At 34.3% G+C, this 17485-nt stretch overlaps 2 protein-coding genes across 2 annotated transcripts in view; both read right to left on the reverse strand.

Moving 5' to 3' along the window:
* LOC132552044 (microfibril-associated glycoprotein 4-like) overlaps nucleotides 1-932 on the reverse strand; it is a 9338-nt gene extending 8406 nt beyond the window's left edge. The window contains exon 1 of the mRNA XM_060216184.1: nucleotides 677-932. Coding sequence (XP_060072167.1) covers nucleotides 677-932 — 256 coding nt within the window. The remainder of the gene's footprint in view (nucleotides 1-676) is intronic.
* A 4650-nt stretch (nucleotides 933-5582) lies between these two features.
* LOC132552045 (cardioacceleratory peptide receptor-like) overlaps nucleotides 5583-17485 on the reverse strand; it is a 31508-nt gene continuing 19605 nt past the window's right edge. Inside the window, exons 5-6 of the mRNA XM_060216185.1 lie at nucleotides 10061-10165; nucleotides 5583-5869 (exon numbers count right to left, since the gene is read on the reverse strand). Coding sequence (XP_060072168.1) covers nucleotides 5583-5869; nucleotides 10061-10165 — 392 coding nt within the window. The remainder of the gene's footprint in view (nucleotides 5870-10060; nucleotides 10166-17485) is intronic.

Here is a 17485-nt window from a genome sequence, read left to right on the forward strand (position 1 = left end):
AGTCAACCATAGGTATTTTTCAGACCTTGTGTAAGATCTTTGCAAGCAGATATGACAAAGACGTAGATTGTTAAGTGTTTGTCACCTATGTGTCTTTTGTATATTCCTTGAATATACACAGGTAACGGCTTATAGAAGACATAGTAGTTTGTGAATCGGGTATATTCTAAATGACTTGAACTATTTATAAAAGTCTAACAAGTTGATTATTCTTTACGTCATTTTTCTATATATGTTGGCCATGACAACTGTTTGACGGAGAAAGTAACGGATATATCAGTGTTTTAAATGTCATAATATTTCATTCTTTGCAATGCAAATCTATCATAGCACATTTACTTAATCTTTATACACATACCATAAAATAAACAAAAATTGTGATATCCGTGAAACCTCAATGAAATGTCCTTCGCTACATATCTACATATAAACTAACTAAATATTTCAGCACAAATACTGTAAATCATGCATCATTTCACCAAGGGTTTCATTATGGATCCGTTGCAACTGTGCACTCGTTAAGAGTCGGGTCTAAATAGTATTTCACTTACAAACATTTAATATAATGTTCTATTTTTCTATTATCATATTATGAAAATATTTTTTTTTTATTATTTAGACGATACAATGCATGCATTCGAGTTAAATTTTTAAGTAGAGTTTAAAACATATTTACCTCCAAGTAGACTCTTCACATTCCTTACGTAGAATGTTAGTGAAGATGACATAGCACCGTCGTCATGGTAACAAATTTCATCCCCATAAGTCTTGCATTCTCGTGTGACAGAGTTGTAAGAGAACGACAGACATTGGGGCAAGTTACACGTGATAGCGCATCCGATCTTTGACCTCCTGATCAACCTTTGTATGACTGATCCAACATGGTTCTGCTCCTTTGTCCTTAAAACAATTCTGTACTTGTCGTTCAGCATCGTTGCTGAATTCATTTGAAAGAAAACTATAATTACACTTAGCGAAAAGAGAACGCTCATATTCCAGTTTTTAATGAATTATGTTTCTTTCAAATGACAGTCTATCTGCTTAAGCATCAAACGATATTCGATCTTCTAGAATTATTTGACGCAAAACCGATATGTAGTATATGTGTGTATATCCATCTACATATATCAATATAGACGTTTCCTTTTTGTCCTGATCTATTCCAATTGAAATCTAATCTAAATAACTGCCATTTTATACTCTATCATTTACAAAACAAGATACATACGTTCCGTAATACTAGGTGCACAAATTTCTCTTTGGATACATTGAACGTCAAGAAAAGCCTTTACATTATTTAGGTACCTTTGTAAAATATTAATATTATAATTGAATGGATGGCAACCTGCCTAACTGCTAGAGTGAGGCAAGCAACTGAAGGAAGTTCAAAGTGATCGTAAGAGAAGTCAGAATATAAATGGGAAGGTGCAATGACTCTGTTACTCAATAAATTTTGTAATATTTATATATCTGATATTTAAAAACAGCATAAAGTACATAACGGTCAATATCTTAAAGATGATTTGGGGTTGACAAAAAAGTGACCGATTACAAATATCAATTCAGAAAAATAAGTTTTCCTTGTTCGGCAACCTTCAGGACAGATATTCTATGATTCCAGCATAGGGCAATCACTTGTTAAATACACACGTGTTCGGTCGACATTAAAGGACCAAAAGTAATTTCTCACCTTGATTTCAACAATCACTTTTTATATTGATTCCACATTATAACTTGTAAAAAGAAGCGAAAACAATTTATTCATATACATCCTTTATTTGCAGACATTAAAATTGGATCAGATATATATTAAACATATTAACATTCGTCAGAATAACTACCTTGATTTTTTCTATAACGAATTCAATGTTCAATCAAGCAGTATGATAAGCGTCATGATTTCAATTTCCCTCTTGTGAATTTTCCATTTCTGGATACCAACATCCATGATTCCTTAACTTATGTTTCAATGTCGCAAACGATAAGATATCCACGGTCGGGTTCCCGATATTACGACTTTCGTACAAAATGTCGATAACTGAACAAATAAAGAATGGTTTCAAGGGATGCAGGCTGATGAAGATCATGGGGAAGTTTCACAGTCGTCATCAGGAAATATTCTATTTTCTTGTGTAATATGAAGTTGGACGTATTTGATACATTTGAGAACGTGACATTACGTACTTGGATTACAAGGTTTACATGACGTGAGTCGAAGTGTCGTTGACCCAGTATCATAGAATTTGAATTTGAATAAAAATTCTGTTCACATGTCATTATTTTTCATTATTGTTTCTTTTATTTCGCACTTTCTACATAAAATCAGACGTAAATATGACAGACAATAATTAGATAAAAACGATATAATTGTTATTGAACTGATTTCCGTTTCAGTACCCAATTATAACCTATACGTGATTCAATGCCATGCATGTTTACATATTCCAAATCCGTTCGGCGGAGCTACTATTGTCAGTGATCTTATCGAATTTGTGTTCTTAGTGTTTGTACGTTTTATTATACCAAACAGATCCATTATATGCTTTGACATAATGGCCTCAATGATTGAAAGCGGTGCCCAATATCAGTTCACATTGTTTATAATTATGATTCTGTATGTAGACACTAGTGCTTTGTACAGTATTGTTCAGTAGCATGCCACTTTAAGACACACTGTTTTAAACATATCACACATCATGGTAAAATGATCCTTCCAATTACCTATATTAATGATGATATAATTGTGTCGATTTGAATTGCCAAGGAAGCTGAGAAACGGACGGGTTTCTGGTGATATGGTAGTGTCAATAGAAATAAATCCCACTCCATTTGCTATAACTGACATACGAGTGGTCTCCTGTATATGGTTCAGATAATATGTTATCACCATCTACAATGAGATGACGCCTGAACACAGCTAACTGGTCAAAGAACACAGCAAAACAATAAACACAACAAAGTCACAGATACCGTCATCATCATATCGGTTATTAACGTTGTCTATACGTTTTGAAACCAAGGTCACTGAGGCATTTGGTTTTCAGATAAATGCCATACATGTAAAAGTATGTAGACCGACATAACAAAGATAAACCAATGCAGCATAACGCTTAACAATTTACAGTCGCAATAACGATTACTCTGCAGTTAAGAGGATTCTAAAATGATAAAATAGAGATCTGAATTGGAAACAAAACATAAATAAATTGCCTAGATCGATGCCTTGATTTACCAAGGAGAGTGTTGTACCAAGCTGCATTAAAAGCGTAATGATTTCAATTTCCCTTTTGTAGTTTATCCATTTCTGGATAGAAACATACCTGCATTCCAAACGTATGGTGCTTACTTGTTGCAGTTGATTAGATATTCAAGGGTTTGTTTTGAATATCATGAATTTCTTGGAAGATGTCGGTAACTGACAGACAAATTCACAACACAGGGTTACAGAAATGCAGGTTAATGAAACTGATGGGAAAGTTTTACTGTCATAATAATATCATTAGGATATATTCTATTGGCTTTTGCGATGTAATGTTTGATGTGCTTTTCACATGTACGTATACATCTACCTGTCTCTTCCGTTGTTGTTTACCCTGTTCTCATTTGGGAACGTGACATTGCTTTCTTCAAATATTTGTACGCAGTTATCATCGATAAAGGAGATTATCCTAATACTTTTTTTTCAGGAGTTTCCAAGTATTTTTTTTTGTTTTGTTATTTTTTACGCCAATTCCCCTACATTTAATTTCTTCGTGAGATATGGAACTGAACGTGCCTGATGCTCGTTAGTTTACCTGTTAGTTATTTTATACTTTGTTCTCATTTGAGAATGTGATGTTACTTTCTTGGATTGACCAAGGTTTACATGGCGGGTGTAGTCGACAAAGCAGAAGAGGCACACTCCTCCGGAACATCTGGTCTTATTTTCCGTCTACGTTTTCGGGTAGATCTTTTTTGTTTATATGTTGCCATAGTTTTATTGAATTTGTGTTTGGATTCAGATTATGTTGACATGCCGGCATTTTCTTGTTTTAATATGTAATAAATTAATTCTACTAAGAAGGTTTCTTTTTAAAAATGCTGAGAAGGTGAAGGAAAAATTAATCTGCAATGTTTGATCCTACTGTGTGGGATTCTATAATCTCTGTTGATTCTCAATACACAGATGTAAGTATCCCTTACTTGACAAGTGTGTTGATTTCAAATGAAATTCATTTTAAACATTGTGTTCTTAGAGCGAGCCTCCTGTGAATTCAGGAAAAACAAAAACAAAAACAAAAAACACACGAAACGTTTTATACTCAACAAAATCGAAACCAATAACATATCTATTTTTGCTTCGTTCTTACTACTTGCGGCAACGAAAAAAATCTAGTTTATTACTTACTTCTTATCGCTACCTTAGCTAAGGGTCTTCCTACTCATCAAGTACATATATGCAAATAATTTACATTTTATTTTGATTTATGACGTCATATTAGGTACTAAAAATGAATGACGTGACTGTTATGTAATGGAGGAGAATGAGATGTTTACAAAAAATATAATACCTGTAATTATCTCAGTTTTTCCTGATACTTGTTTGGACAGAGAGGGAATTAATGATATATAATTGTATATTTCTCTAGAATGTAAAACACACATTATGCGTCAGATCCGCGCCATAGGAGAACGCCATATTTGTTGAATGAATGATACATGAAGCAAAATAGAGATTAGATGTTACGTTGATCTCTCTTTTGATATGTTGTTTGCATTTAACAAGCAATATCAGCTTGTCTTCCTTGGTACCTTGTACATTGCTTCCTTTTTAACCTGAGTAGAAAGGATGCGTATCATATCGTACTTCATTAAGAATCGGAAGAGTGAAAAGAAATAAAGCACAGTAAATGCTAATGTGTTGTTTGATTACCACGAGTGTCCGAGTAGCTGCATAATCATAAAGTAGAGGACTGAAAATTGATCCCATCATTTCATTTTTAAATAGAGGAGAGACTTTTCAATTTCGCAAAATTAAATAAATGTAAGTATGGCAGTTTCTGCACAAACAAGAATCATCTAAAAATGCTCTATATATAGAACATAGAAATAAAGAAAACAAACGCTTCATTTTTGTTCATTAGTGTATATTTATCCAGATTGTAAATTTGTAAATAAGACAATGAAGTTTAAAAAACAATTGTTGCAGGTTCATGCAAGATCTTGATTCTGTTCTTCTTTGTAATTGTTAATGTGCCGTAGCAGTGTTCCTTTCCATAAAGCACTATAAAAATTGTCAAAACATAGTCGGAGTTGGTTTTAACAAACGATACAATATTACACGTTTGACGTGAATGTTAAAGATTCGATAAAATAGCAAACAAGGAAGTAGCCGACTAAACCTTTACGAACTACAGGTAGTTGAAAATATAATCTTAATCAGAATAAAGCATTACAATATTACCAGTGTCATTCAGGTACTGGGTAGTAGTTTGACTAATCAAGGAGCATAAATGTACATTTGATAACCTTTTGATAAACCCGAATCCTAATGATCACACACAAGAGTCACCAAGTTTGCCACATTCCAAAACATCGTCACATTAATGAACACGTGACAGTGGATAACTTTTCGACCAATCCGAATCTTTGTGTATATAGGTGGTGAAGGTAGCCTTGGTGGTGGTGGAAGTGGCATTGATATCCTGTCGGTGTTTCCGTTTCCGCTCACACAGAGTCCTGTAATTGAAGAGCAGGAACACCACCGGATTAGCCACGCTGTTGAGTGGTGCAAGGGACATTAAGATAAAGTAGGATCCATTTATTGGTACTACACGATACAGGAGAAGTATGGAGTAAAAGGTGAATGGTCCCCAGCAGGCAATGAACACTGAAACAAAGAACAAAAATAGTACAAACTGAACACTCCAAAACGATACCAAAGGTGCATGGCACAATATATTCCGCAGTGTAACACCCATTTCACAATACCAAAAGCATATCGTATATCTTTTTAGTTTTATTTTTCTTGAAATTTCGGGTTCGACTTACTAATTCAAAATTTCGGATTACTAACTCGAAATTTCGAGTTACTAACTCAAAATTTTAAGCTGCTATCTCGAAATTTCGAGATAAGATAAAACACAACGTGGCCGGAATACGCTTCCGTACACAATAGCAAGACAAAGCACTTAATGTTAGTCTTAACAGTATATATACATAACAGACACTATGTCAGCCTTAACAGTGTATATACATACCAGACACTATGTCAGCCTTAACAGTGTATATACATACCAGACACTATGGCAGTATTAACAGTGTATATACATAACAGACACTATGTCAGCCTTAACAGTGTATATACATACCAGACACTATGTCAGCCTTAACAGTGTATATACATACCAGACACTATGGCAGTATTAACAGTGTATATACATAACAGACACTATGTCAGCCTTAACAGTGTATATACATACCAGACACTATGTCAGCCTTAACAGTGTATATACATACCAGACACTATGACAGTATTAACAGTGTATATACATACCAGACACTATGTCAGCCTTAACAGTGTATATACATACCAGACACCATGTCAGTATTAACAGTGTATATACATACCAGACACTATGTCAGCCTTAACAGTGTATATACATACCAGACACTATGTCAGCCTTAACAGTGTATATACATACCAGACACCATGTCAGTATTAACAGTGATATACATACCAGACACTATGTCAGCCTTAACAGTGTATATACATACCAGACACTATGCCAGCCTTAACCGTGTATATACATACCAGACACTATGTCAGCCTTAACAGTGATATACATACCAGACACTATGGCAGCCTTAACAGTGTATATACATACCAGACACTATATCAGCCTTAACAGTATATATACATACCAGACACTATGTCAGTCATAACAGTGTATATACATACCAGACACTATGTCAGCCCTAACAGTGTATATACATACCAGACACTATGTCAGTCTTAACAGTGTATATACATACCAGACACTATGTCAGTCTTAACAGTGTATATACATATCAGACACTATGTCAGCCTTAACAGTGTATATACATACCAGACACTATATCAGCCTTAACAGTGTATATACATACCAGACACTATGCCAGCCTTAACAGTGTATATTCGTACCAGACACTATGTCAGTATTAACAGTGAGTATACATACCAGACACTATGTCAGGCTTAACAGTGTATATACATACGAGACACTATGTCAGTATTAACAGTGTATATACAAACCAGACACTTTGTCAGTATTAAAAGTGTATATAAATTACCAGACACTATGTCAGCCTTCACAGTGTATATGAATACCAGACACTATGTCAGTATTAACAGTGTATATACATACCAGACAGTATGTCAGTATTAACAGTGTATATACATACCAGACACTATGTCAGTATTAACAGTGTATATACATACCAGACACTATGTCAAACTTAACAGTGTATACATATCAGACACTATGTCAGCCTTAACAGTGTATATACATACCAGACACTATATCAGTATTAACAGTGTATATACATACCAGACACTATGTCAGTATTAACAGTGTATATACATACCAGACACTATGTCAAACTTAACAGTGTATACATATCAGACACTATGTCAGCCTTAACAGTGTATATACATACCAGACACTATATCAGCCTTAACATTGAATATATATACCAGACACTATGTCAGCCTTAACAGTGTATATACATACCAGACACTATGTCAGTATTAACAGTGTATATACATACCAGACACTATGTCAGTATTAACAGTGTATATACATACCAGACACTATGTCAAACTTAACAGTGTATACATATCAGACACTATGTCAGCCTTAACAGTGTATACATACCAGACACTATGTCAGCCTTAACATTGAATATATATACCAGACACTATGTCAGTATTAACAGTGTATATACATACCAGACACTATGTCAGTATTAACAGTGTATATACATACCAGACACTATGTCAGTATTAACAGTGTATATACATACCAGACACTATGTCAGCCTTAACAGTGTATATACATACCAGACACTATGTCAGCCTTAACAGTATATATATATACCAGACACTATGCCAGTCATAACAGTGTATAAACAGTGTATATACATACCAGACACTATATCAGCCTTAACAGTGTATATACATACCAGACACTATGTCAGTATTAACAGTGTATATACATACCAGACACTATGTCAGTATTAACAGTGTATATACATACCAGACACTATGTCAGTATTAACAGTGTATATACATACCAGACACTATGTCAGCCTTAACAGTGTATATACATACCAGACACTATGTCAGCCTTAACAGTATATATATATACCAGACACTATGCCAGTCATAACAGTGTATTAACAGTGTATATACATACCAGACACACTATGTCAGCCTTAACAGTATATATATATACCAGACACTATGCCAGTCATAACAGTGTATAAACAGTGTATATACATACCAGACACTATGTCAGGCTTAACAGTGTATATACATAACAGACACTATGTCAGCCTTAACAGTATATTTACATACCAGACACTATGTCAGGCTAAACAGTATATATACATACCAGACACTATGTCAGTATTAACAGTGTATATACATACCAGACACTATGTCAGTCTTAACAGTGTATATACAAACTAGACACTATGTCAGTATTAGCAGTGTATATACATACCAGACACTATGCCAGCCTTAACAGTGTAACTATGTCAGTATTAACAGTGTATATACATACCAGACACTATGTCAGCCTTAACAGTGTATATACATACCAGACACTATGTCAGCCTTAACAGTGATATACATACCAGACACTATGTCAGCCTTAACAGTGTATATACATACCAGACACTATGCCAGCCTTAACCGTGTATATACATACCAGACACTATGCCAGCCTTAACCGTGTATATACATACCAGACACTATGTCAGCCTTAACAGTGATATACATACCAGACACTATGGCAGCCTTAACAGTGTATATACATACCAGACACTATGTCAGCCTTAACAGTATATATACATACCAGACACTATGTCAGTCATAACAGTGTATATACATACCAGACACTATGTCAGCCCTAACAGTGTATATACATACCAGACACTATGTCAGTCTTAACAGTGTATATACATACCAGACACTATGTCAGCCTTAACAGTGTATATACATACCAGACACTATATCAGTATTAACAGTGTATATACATACCAGACACTATATCAGCCTTAACAGTGTATATACATACCAGACACTATGTCAGTCTTAACAGTGTATATACATACCAGACACTATGTCAGCCTTAACAGTGTATATACATACCAGACACTATATCAGCCTTAACATTGTATATATATACCAGACACTATATCAGCCTTAACAATGTATATTCGTACCAGACACTATGTCAGTATTAACAGTGAGTGTACATACCAGACACTATGTCAGTATTAACAGTGAGTGTACATACCAGACACTATGTCAGTATTAACAGTGTATATACATACCAGACACTGTGTCAGTATTAACAGTGTATATACATACCAGACACTGTGTCAGTATTAACAGTGTATATACATACCAGACACTGTGTCAGTATTAACAGTGTATATACATACCAGACACTGTGTCAGTATTAACAGTGTATATACATACCAGACACTATATCAGCCTTAACATTGTATATATATACCAGACACTATGCCAGCCTTAACAGTGTATATTCGTACCAGACACTATGTCAGTATTAACAGTGAGTATACATACCAGACACTATGTCAGTATTAACAGTGTATATACATACCAGACACTATGTCAGTATTAACAGTGAGTATACATACCAGACACTATGTCAGTATTAACAGTGTATATACATACCAGACACTATGCCAGCCTTAACAATGTATATTCGTACCAGACACTATGTCAGTATTAACAGTGTATATACATACCAGACACTGTGTCAGTATTAACAGTATATATACATACCAGACACTACCACAAATGTGATCTTAATTGTTTTGATTTTCGCTCTGTGGATGATGCCGGAGTCAGATTTGAGTCGGGAGTCGGTGGTGTAAGAGTCAGCACCATCTGAAAATTAATGAAGAATGGTTATGGTTAATTACAAAACATTTCCTAACTTATGACTGACGATTTACATTGTTTTACACGTCACTGTAGATATTTACATAAAGTGGGTTAGACATAAGAACAAATAACGGTAGATAACTCGTGTAGACCTGGCCATGACGCGTCGATTTTGGAAAGCTAAGCGTAATAAATTAGAAACCTAAACAGTTATTCGTTCTCATGAATAAAGATAAATTTAAGTGTTCAGTAAGTGTTAGAATCAATCATACATAATATCACGATATGCCGTGTGAGAATTTAGATCGTTTCACTGACTCCCAGAAAACTAGGTGTCATCCTCCGAGAGGATACAACATAAACAAAAACTCTTAGTCAGGAGTGTGGATGATTTGTAAGTGAATAGCTCCTTTCAATACAATTTTAGAATTATTAGAATAGAGCAAAACTGCGCCATACAGCCGTTTCGTCCTTCTTGGACTAGATGTTAATGGCCATAGAAACATTGAGTGCGGCTGAGAAAAATCCGAACTAATTATAGAAAACGTTCATAAGATCCAGAAAAGGTACACTTGACCTATAATGAAACATATTTTCTAAAGATCGTATATGTGTTAAAACGAGGCTTGCGATTGCGGGCCATCAACAAAGTCCTTCACCTGCAATCTCGAACATTGCATAAATGACTTGATGTTTCTTCAAATCTCGTCGGATATTTGATAATTTCGTTAAATATGAGGTCCTTTCAATAGATCATGGCAATATAAGGCCTTCTTAAGAAACTGCAATATAAATTACATAGCTTTTTGTTACATTTCGAAAAACACTTAAACATTAGTACATTTGCAATATTGCAACATTACTCTATCCGAATTTAACAAATCATGCTTTTCTGAATAGCAACACTATTCTGAATGTTAAAATGAAGGTTGAGAGTAAAAATTCACTGTTCTTAAAACATACATCTGAGCAGACACGTGCAGAGTTATTCAGTAATCATGACATTTCTGTCATTTCTTTTTTAACAATTGGTTCAGCAGATTTAACAACAGTAGAAGAGAAACACTATTAGATAACGGGAACAGAAAGAGAACATTGATGTTGTGAAAGAAATGGTCTAGAAGGATGCATCGTATCGCTATACCATCAGACAGATTGAAGCAAAGGGAAGTAACTCTAGTAGATCAGAATGAGAAGAAGGGAGATAACGCCGTTATCGTAATAGCTCGTGTTGTTGGCATTTCAGGGAACAACACACATCATTTACAAATCAAGTGTTTAATATTAAGAAAGCTCTTTGCCCGATGACCTCCCAATTTTCTGACACCAAACAACGCTGGAATAGCGCCACCATCTAAATGACTTATAGAAATTATACACGGGAAAAGATATTGCTTCGCTACTTTGAACCACAAACAACACTTTGGAAAGAAAAATATTATTGACTAATTTTTAGTAATAGACAGCTAGCTTAAATTTACAAAAATAATAATAAATAAATAAATAAATAAAATAAAATAAAGATACGAATTTTACCTGTCGCACGAAAATTATTAATGTTTTAGTATATAATTATGAATTATGATAATAATGACAGCTTTAATTCGATGACAATAAAAATAGTATGTATCTAGAACCTAACGGTGATAGGCCCCAAAGTTTAATGACACAAATATGTTTCAACGTTTGCCGATTTGATTAATGCATTAATTAAGACTTCTTATTCTTTAATCTAAAGAAATCGAATAACAATGACATTTCATTACTTACACGTACAATGAGAAGTGGTTCTGTCTTTTTCATATACCTGCTATATCTGTACGGATTATTCACTCAATTCTTCATTCTTCACAGTATTGAATTCTAAGAAATGTCAAATTCTGTCTGATAGTATTTCTAAACAGATGCTTTAATCACATGTAATCTCAGTACGCTTCATGATCACTCTCCTGGTCATTTTAGGAAATATCCTGTTTCAATTTCTCTTCTAAATTTACACCGAGATGACCTATTTATTTCACGAGAAATATTTGATTACATATCCGGTTTCTGGTGAAAAGCTTGCGGTTGCGGTAGTTACATTCAGCGCTTCATTAGAGGAAGGAAAAGGTCGTATCAAATAATTGACTGTGAAATTGACAGGTATTATAATCTTAGTTATAAATGATTGATGTAAAATAACGTAATTGGGTCACACAATGTCACATGACAAACAACATACGGGGCTTACTGAACGTCTTTAGTATGAACGATCAATGTCTACAATACTATCATTATCGATAAATTATAAACAATTCAGATGGATTAATACTTGATTCAAAATGTGTTCCTACCGTTTGATATCGATCATTATCAATTTTTTTGTATTTCAAGTCCATGTTCAAGTCATTTTTGCTTTCTGTCCTTTAAATGAACGCCGTATACCAAGTGCATTGACATATTGCACAGTTCCATATTTTACGATATACGACACCTAACTGACGACTAAGAATTTTTTTTTTTTTTTTTGAAGTCCAAAACACCGACAACTGTGCCATCAGTATTTCAATTAGATAAACAATAATTTTGAGCGAATTAAAAAAGAAATTGCACAAAAGACAAGCGAACAACATCCTTTAATGCATCGTTCACATTTTGATAAGTCAAACAAATTGTTGATTGGACTGTATACAACCGTTCATCCATCGAGTTGTCGTCAGTGATGTACCACATTGTTGTAGCCTGGAAGGCGACTGAGAAAAATGTAAATGATGAAAACACTTTTTATGAAATTATGATACCAGAAAGAGTTCAAATATCTTAATCAGACACTGCTCGTGAATTTTGCTAGAATTTAAATTTTTTTAAACATGGATTATTTTTTTAATCCCATAAAGCTACTCATATGATTTGTTGTTGTTCATGATGATGTTGTGCATGTGACATTTCCATTTGAGTGTTATGATGAATGCAATATGCAATCGATAATTGAGTAACGACAGATGTTAAAACCTGGAACGAAACTCATTGTAAACCAGTGCTAATTCCTGGTGCTATTGATAATGCAAACGTCTAGATTTACCAGTATTGTGTTTTGCCTATCAACGACATCGTACATACAAAACATTGGATGAACAAGACGTTCCTTGATAGATACAAGAAGAGCTGACGAACACAAAGAACATGAATGAAAATGTGACAAACATGCAGAATTACAGGGAAAAAAACCCTAATAAGATGATTATTTATACATTAATACTTGCTACCGGGCTGTCGACCGTTTCCGGTAATTACTTCCCGCTCATAGAACACGACTCAAAATTGCTTCCTCTATTTCTAACTGGGTAGGTTTTTTCAATAGGACGAATATTTCACGTCATGGCCTGCAGTGATCCTTGAAATTCCAACGGCACACCTCCTACATCATGATTTACTAAGAGGTGTTCCGAATGCGTCGATTTGCTTCGAGGAGGTTTTTTTTTTTTTTTTTTTTTGTGAACTCTGCTGCAATTTACAGTGAATTTAATCATAATAAATTTATATACATATTGATATTTCATGGATTGGTAAATTTTTTTTCACACTTTATACATGTATATATCTGTATATATCGATAAAAAATCAATCATTTCTTGGCAAGAATTTTTTGCATGTGATATCTACATTGGAAACGGCATTCCAATTCAAAATCGATCAAAATGAGGCAATATGTGATCTGCGATACCTGTTCAGGTTCAGCAGAAAAATTTCGATAATATACTTTAGAACATAATTTTTTATTGAAACAGGGATCAGTTCTAACAACCTGTCTGTATTGAATGGACTCTAAGTACAGTGGTTAAAAGCCGTGACATAGCTAGTGAAAGTAACCAGACAGGAAAGAAAGATTCTAAATGTTAAGCCGTTCCTTCCTCGCGAAAAGCACGGAAGCAGATCCCATATTAAGCCGGAGATGGTCACGTCAGGCTCATAGCAATACCAGGAAATATATAGTGATAGGTGCACATTTTTTCTATCCATTATCATCAGCAATGCTTATATGGAAACATAGCGCAAATTTCACACACTTGCTAGACCGTAACACGCCACACAAGTCAATGCATAATATATTATATTGCGTAAACCTTCCTAATTCGAGACATTTCAGGTAGTCCTAAATTCTAACCAACGACGCCGTTTGTTTGTCATGTAGCCGAAAAGACGGCGTAAAAATGAGATATTCGGAAATCATTAATTAGTTAACACGTCATGGAAGGTACATATGTATTGTATGCGTCTCTGACCGTAATTCTCGAGCGGATATTAAAGTCCATGGAAATTAGGTTCCGCAAATATATGGCTGCCGCCGTTGTTTTGTCAACGTCAACTGACCGGTTAGTTAGTCTGTCACATATGATTTGAATCAGTCCGCTACAGTGAGGATTAACATTAACCTTGACCTCCCCACGTAATAAAGACGTCAGAGTTTTATTGTGAAGGGTTCGACCAAATGAATTAACAGATCTCCAATTTCCTCTTGTAAATACTACCGACTAGAAATAGAGTTGATGTTGGAATTGATGTTGGCAGCAGGAGTTTCATGAGTGTGGACAGAAATCCGTGTTATATTTGTGATCCTTACTGACACTATTGACTATGGCAATGCTAGCGTATTGTGAAAATGAAATGGATTAACTCAACTTTCTTAATAGTATTCTAGTTCGCCATGTACGTTGACAAATTATCAACTCTTTAAGTAGCAAAAAAAAGTTATTTTGTATAAAATAGATACAGATCTGCTATAAAAAAAATAAAAAAAATCAACATTTCTTTAATGCCCGTGAATCAAACAACAATGTACACAAGAGTATCTATATATGGTAATTTATACCTCTAATATAATCTTTATATCAATTAATGTGGCTGTGACTTCCTAGTTCATGTCCACAGTTTCTGTCTACACCTATATTTACAAATCATTGCTATGTACGTCTTTAAATCTTATCAGGAGTGTTAAAGCGGTAAGTTTGCATATTTTTCCCGATTCATTTTCAAAGCTTGTAGTGGTATTTGTGCTGAATAAAATGATGTATTCATGTGTATAATTGAACCATATTTCTCCTAAGTGAGCCATTCAACGGATATCCTAATAAAAAGTTTCTCGTCTTAAACACGTTTGACCATTTTTCTCAAAATATGGACATTTTCTCTCGGTTTTTGTTAAGTGAAGTTCTCTATGATCAAATCATGATTATGAAGCCACATTCTACTTAAAGATGATTAGTACCATTTATTTGTAACACATGATATACTTTTCTGCCCTAATTTAACGTTTCATCAGGAATTAAAAGTCTAGCTTAATATGCAACCTCAAACCATAGTCCAAAAGTATGCATAATTCTTTCCATCAAGGCACTTATAAAACATGTCAACATTTCTGACTTTTCAGATATATTCCAACATATTGTAAACCAAGTTTATACAACAGATCCCTGATCTTTGTGGCCAAGGTCTTTCGTGACTTGTGTAGTCTCCAAAACATATCGAGACTACACACCACTGTTTTGGGTATATATGCGAACTATTTTGTATTTGTATTATCAGTACTTGAGATAATTTTCGTAATAAAAATAAACATATGATATCTTCCCATCTAACTGGTGGATGGTATGGTGAATGCAATAGAGGTTCCTTCCTATATCTTGTTTTCAAACTTAGACGACAAACGTCAATGTTACCTTATTAGGAGATCGATCTTCTGTGCAATAGATGGAGTACGAGTGGAAAAACTTGATGATAAATATGGCAGTGAATCTCCATGAAATGGTGAGAGAGATGAGTGTATTACTCTAAATATGATGTTTCACTGATGTAATATTTGGTTGACTTTGATGTTTGATTAGGAAAATATTTATGTATACATTGAAATGTAACACTCCGGTGTATTGACTGATTGGCAAAATCTCTTGTAATAAGAGGAAATAAAGAATGTCTGTCTGTCTGTCTGTCTGTCTGTCTGTCTGTCTTTTTAACATGGTACATAATGACTGATACAAACTTATGATCGATAGACATATAGCGTGGACAATGTCAACAACACAACACTTGATGAATTGTATTATAGAGAACAATTTCCTTCCTTCAGAGTTTTTGGTTCCTAAATTATCGATAACTTAAAGGAACGTAAGCTCTGATACCTCAAACAATCGGCATTTTCAATTAAAACTTCGATCCCTTACACAACCATACTTAACACGATTTTTCGTTACTCGAATATCGAATAATTCATACGATGTTCTGTATGTACTTGTGTACTTAACGTTCTTTAAAATATCGAAGTATTTATAAATCAACGAAATCAGGGCACCTGTCTTTCAATATATAAACAGTCATGTAGGCAATTTTAATATTCCTAACTGGTCATCTGGATTCTAAACTTAAGCATCAATACCAAATCAAAAAAAGAAAAACCATCTGTGTGATATAGTTTAACAGATTAGTTTTATTGTATTTGGTATTGGAGGTGTTTTGTGTGTCTGATACAAAAGAAAGCTCCATGTGGATAAGACCTTTTAATGCAACATTAGAGATGGAGACAGCAGAGCCAAACAATAGATCAAAGTTACCCATTAATTTTAAAATTCGGTATGGTGTCCTGCTGTTTCTGCGTGGTCTGTGTTCTGTTTTTGTTTGGTTTGCTGTGTATTTTTTGTTTAATTAACACCAAACTTTGAATTTGTATCGACTGTAATTATGGCATCGCGACCGTCATTGCTTTTCTTAGCTGTAGTTTTCCTGATGGCGTGGATTTAGATCAATGATTGAGAGGGGGTGAGAGTGTCGATAGTTCAGCAAACTTAAACCGATACATCATGATTTAATTGGAGCTGGTGGAAAGGTTTAATGTGGGCTTTAGCAGACAAGCTAATAGCACAACAGATAGTACAAGAAAAGACAAGAAAAGAACATTTCAAGTACTATATCAAGATCATTGTGAGAAGATTGATATTTTATATCAATCTTAAATATCAACCAGTCCGCAAGTTGTTTATATTGATTATGTTAATAATTCGTTGGGGAATCATTTGAGACACAGCGATAACCTGCTTTATTGTACAGAAGACAAATGGGATTAGAAACTTTCCGAAGACGGTTACTCTTCCGGAACACTCGGTCTTGTTCTCATTGTACTTTTTCAGAGTCTCCGAGTACATCTTTCATTTGTTCATAAGAACCAAATAATGAAGTAAACTGCATCATACAGCTGTTTCGCACTTCTAGGCCTCGTCACTGATGCTACATCATACACCTGTTTCGTTCTTCTATGCCTCGTCACTGATGCTACATCATACAGCTGTTTCGTTC

This window comes from Ylistrum balloti, unplaced genomic scaffold (assembly GCF_031769215.1).
Source record: "Ylistrum balloti isolate Yb309-2 unplaced genomic scaffold, AGI_CSIRO_Ybal_v1 Utg370232, whole genome shotgun sequence".
Taxonomy (NCBI): Eukaryota; Metazoa; Mollusca; class Bivalvia; order Pectinida; family Pectinidae; genus Ylistrum; species Ylistrum balloti.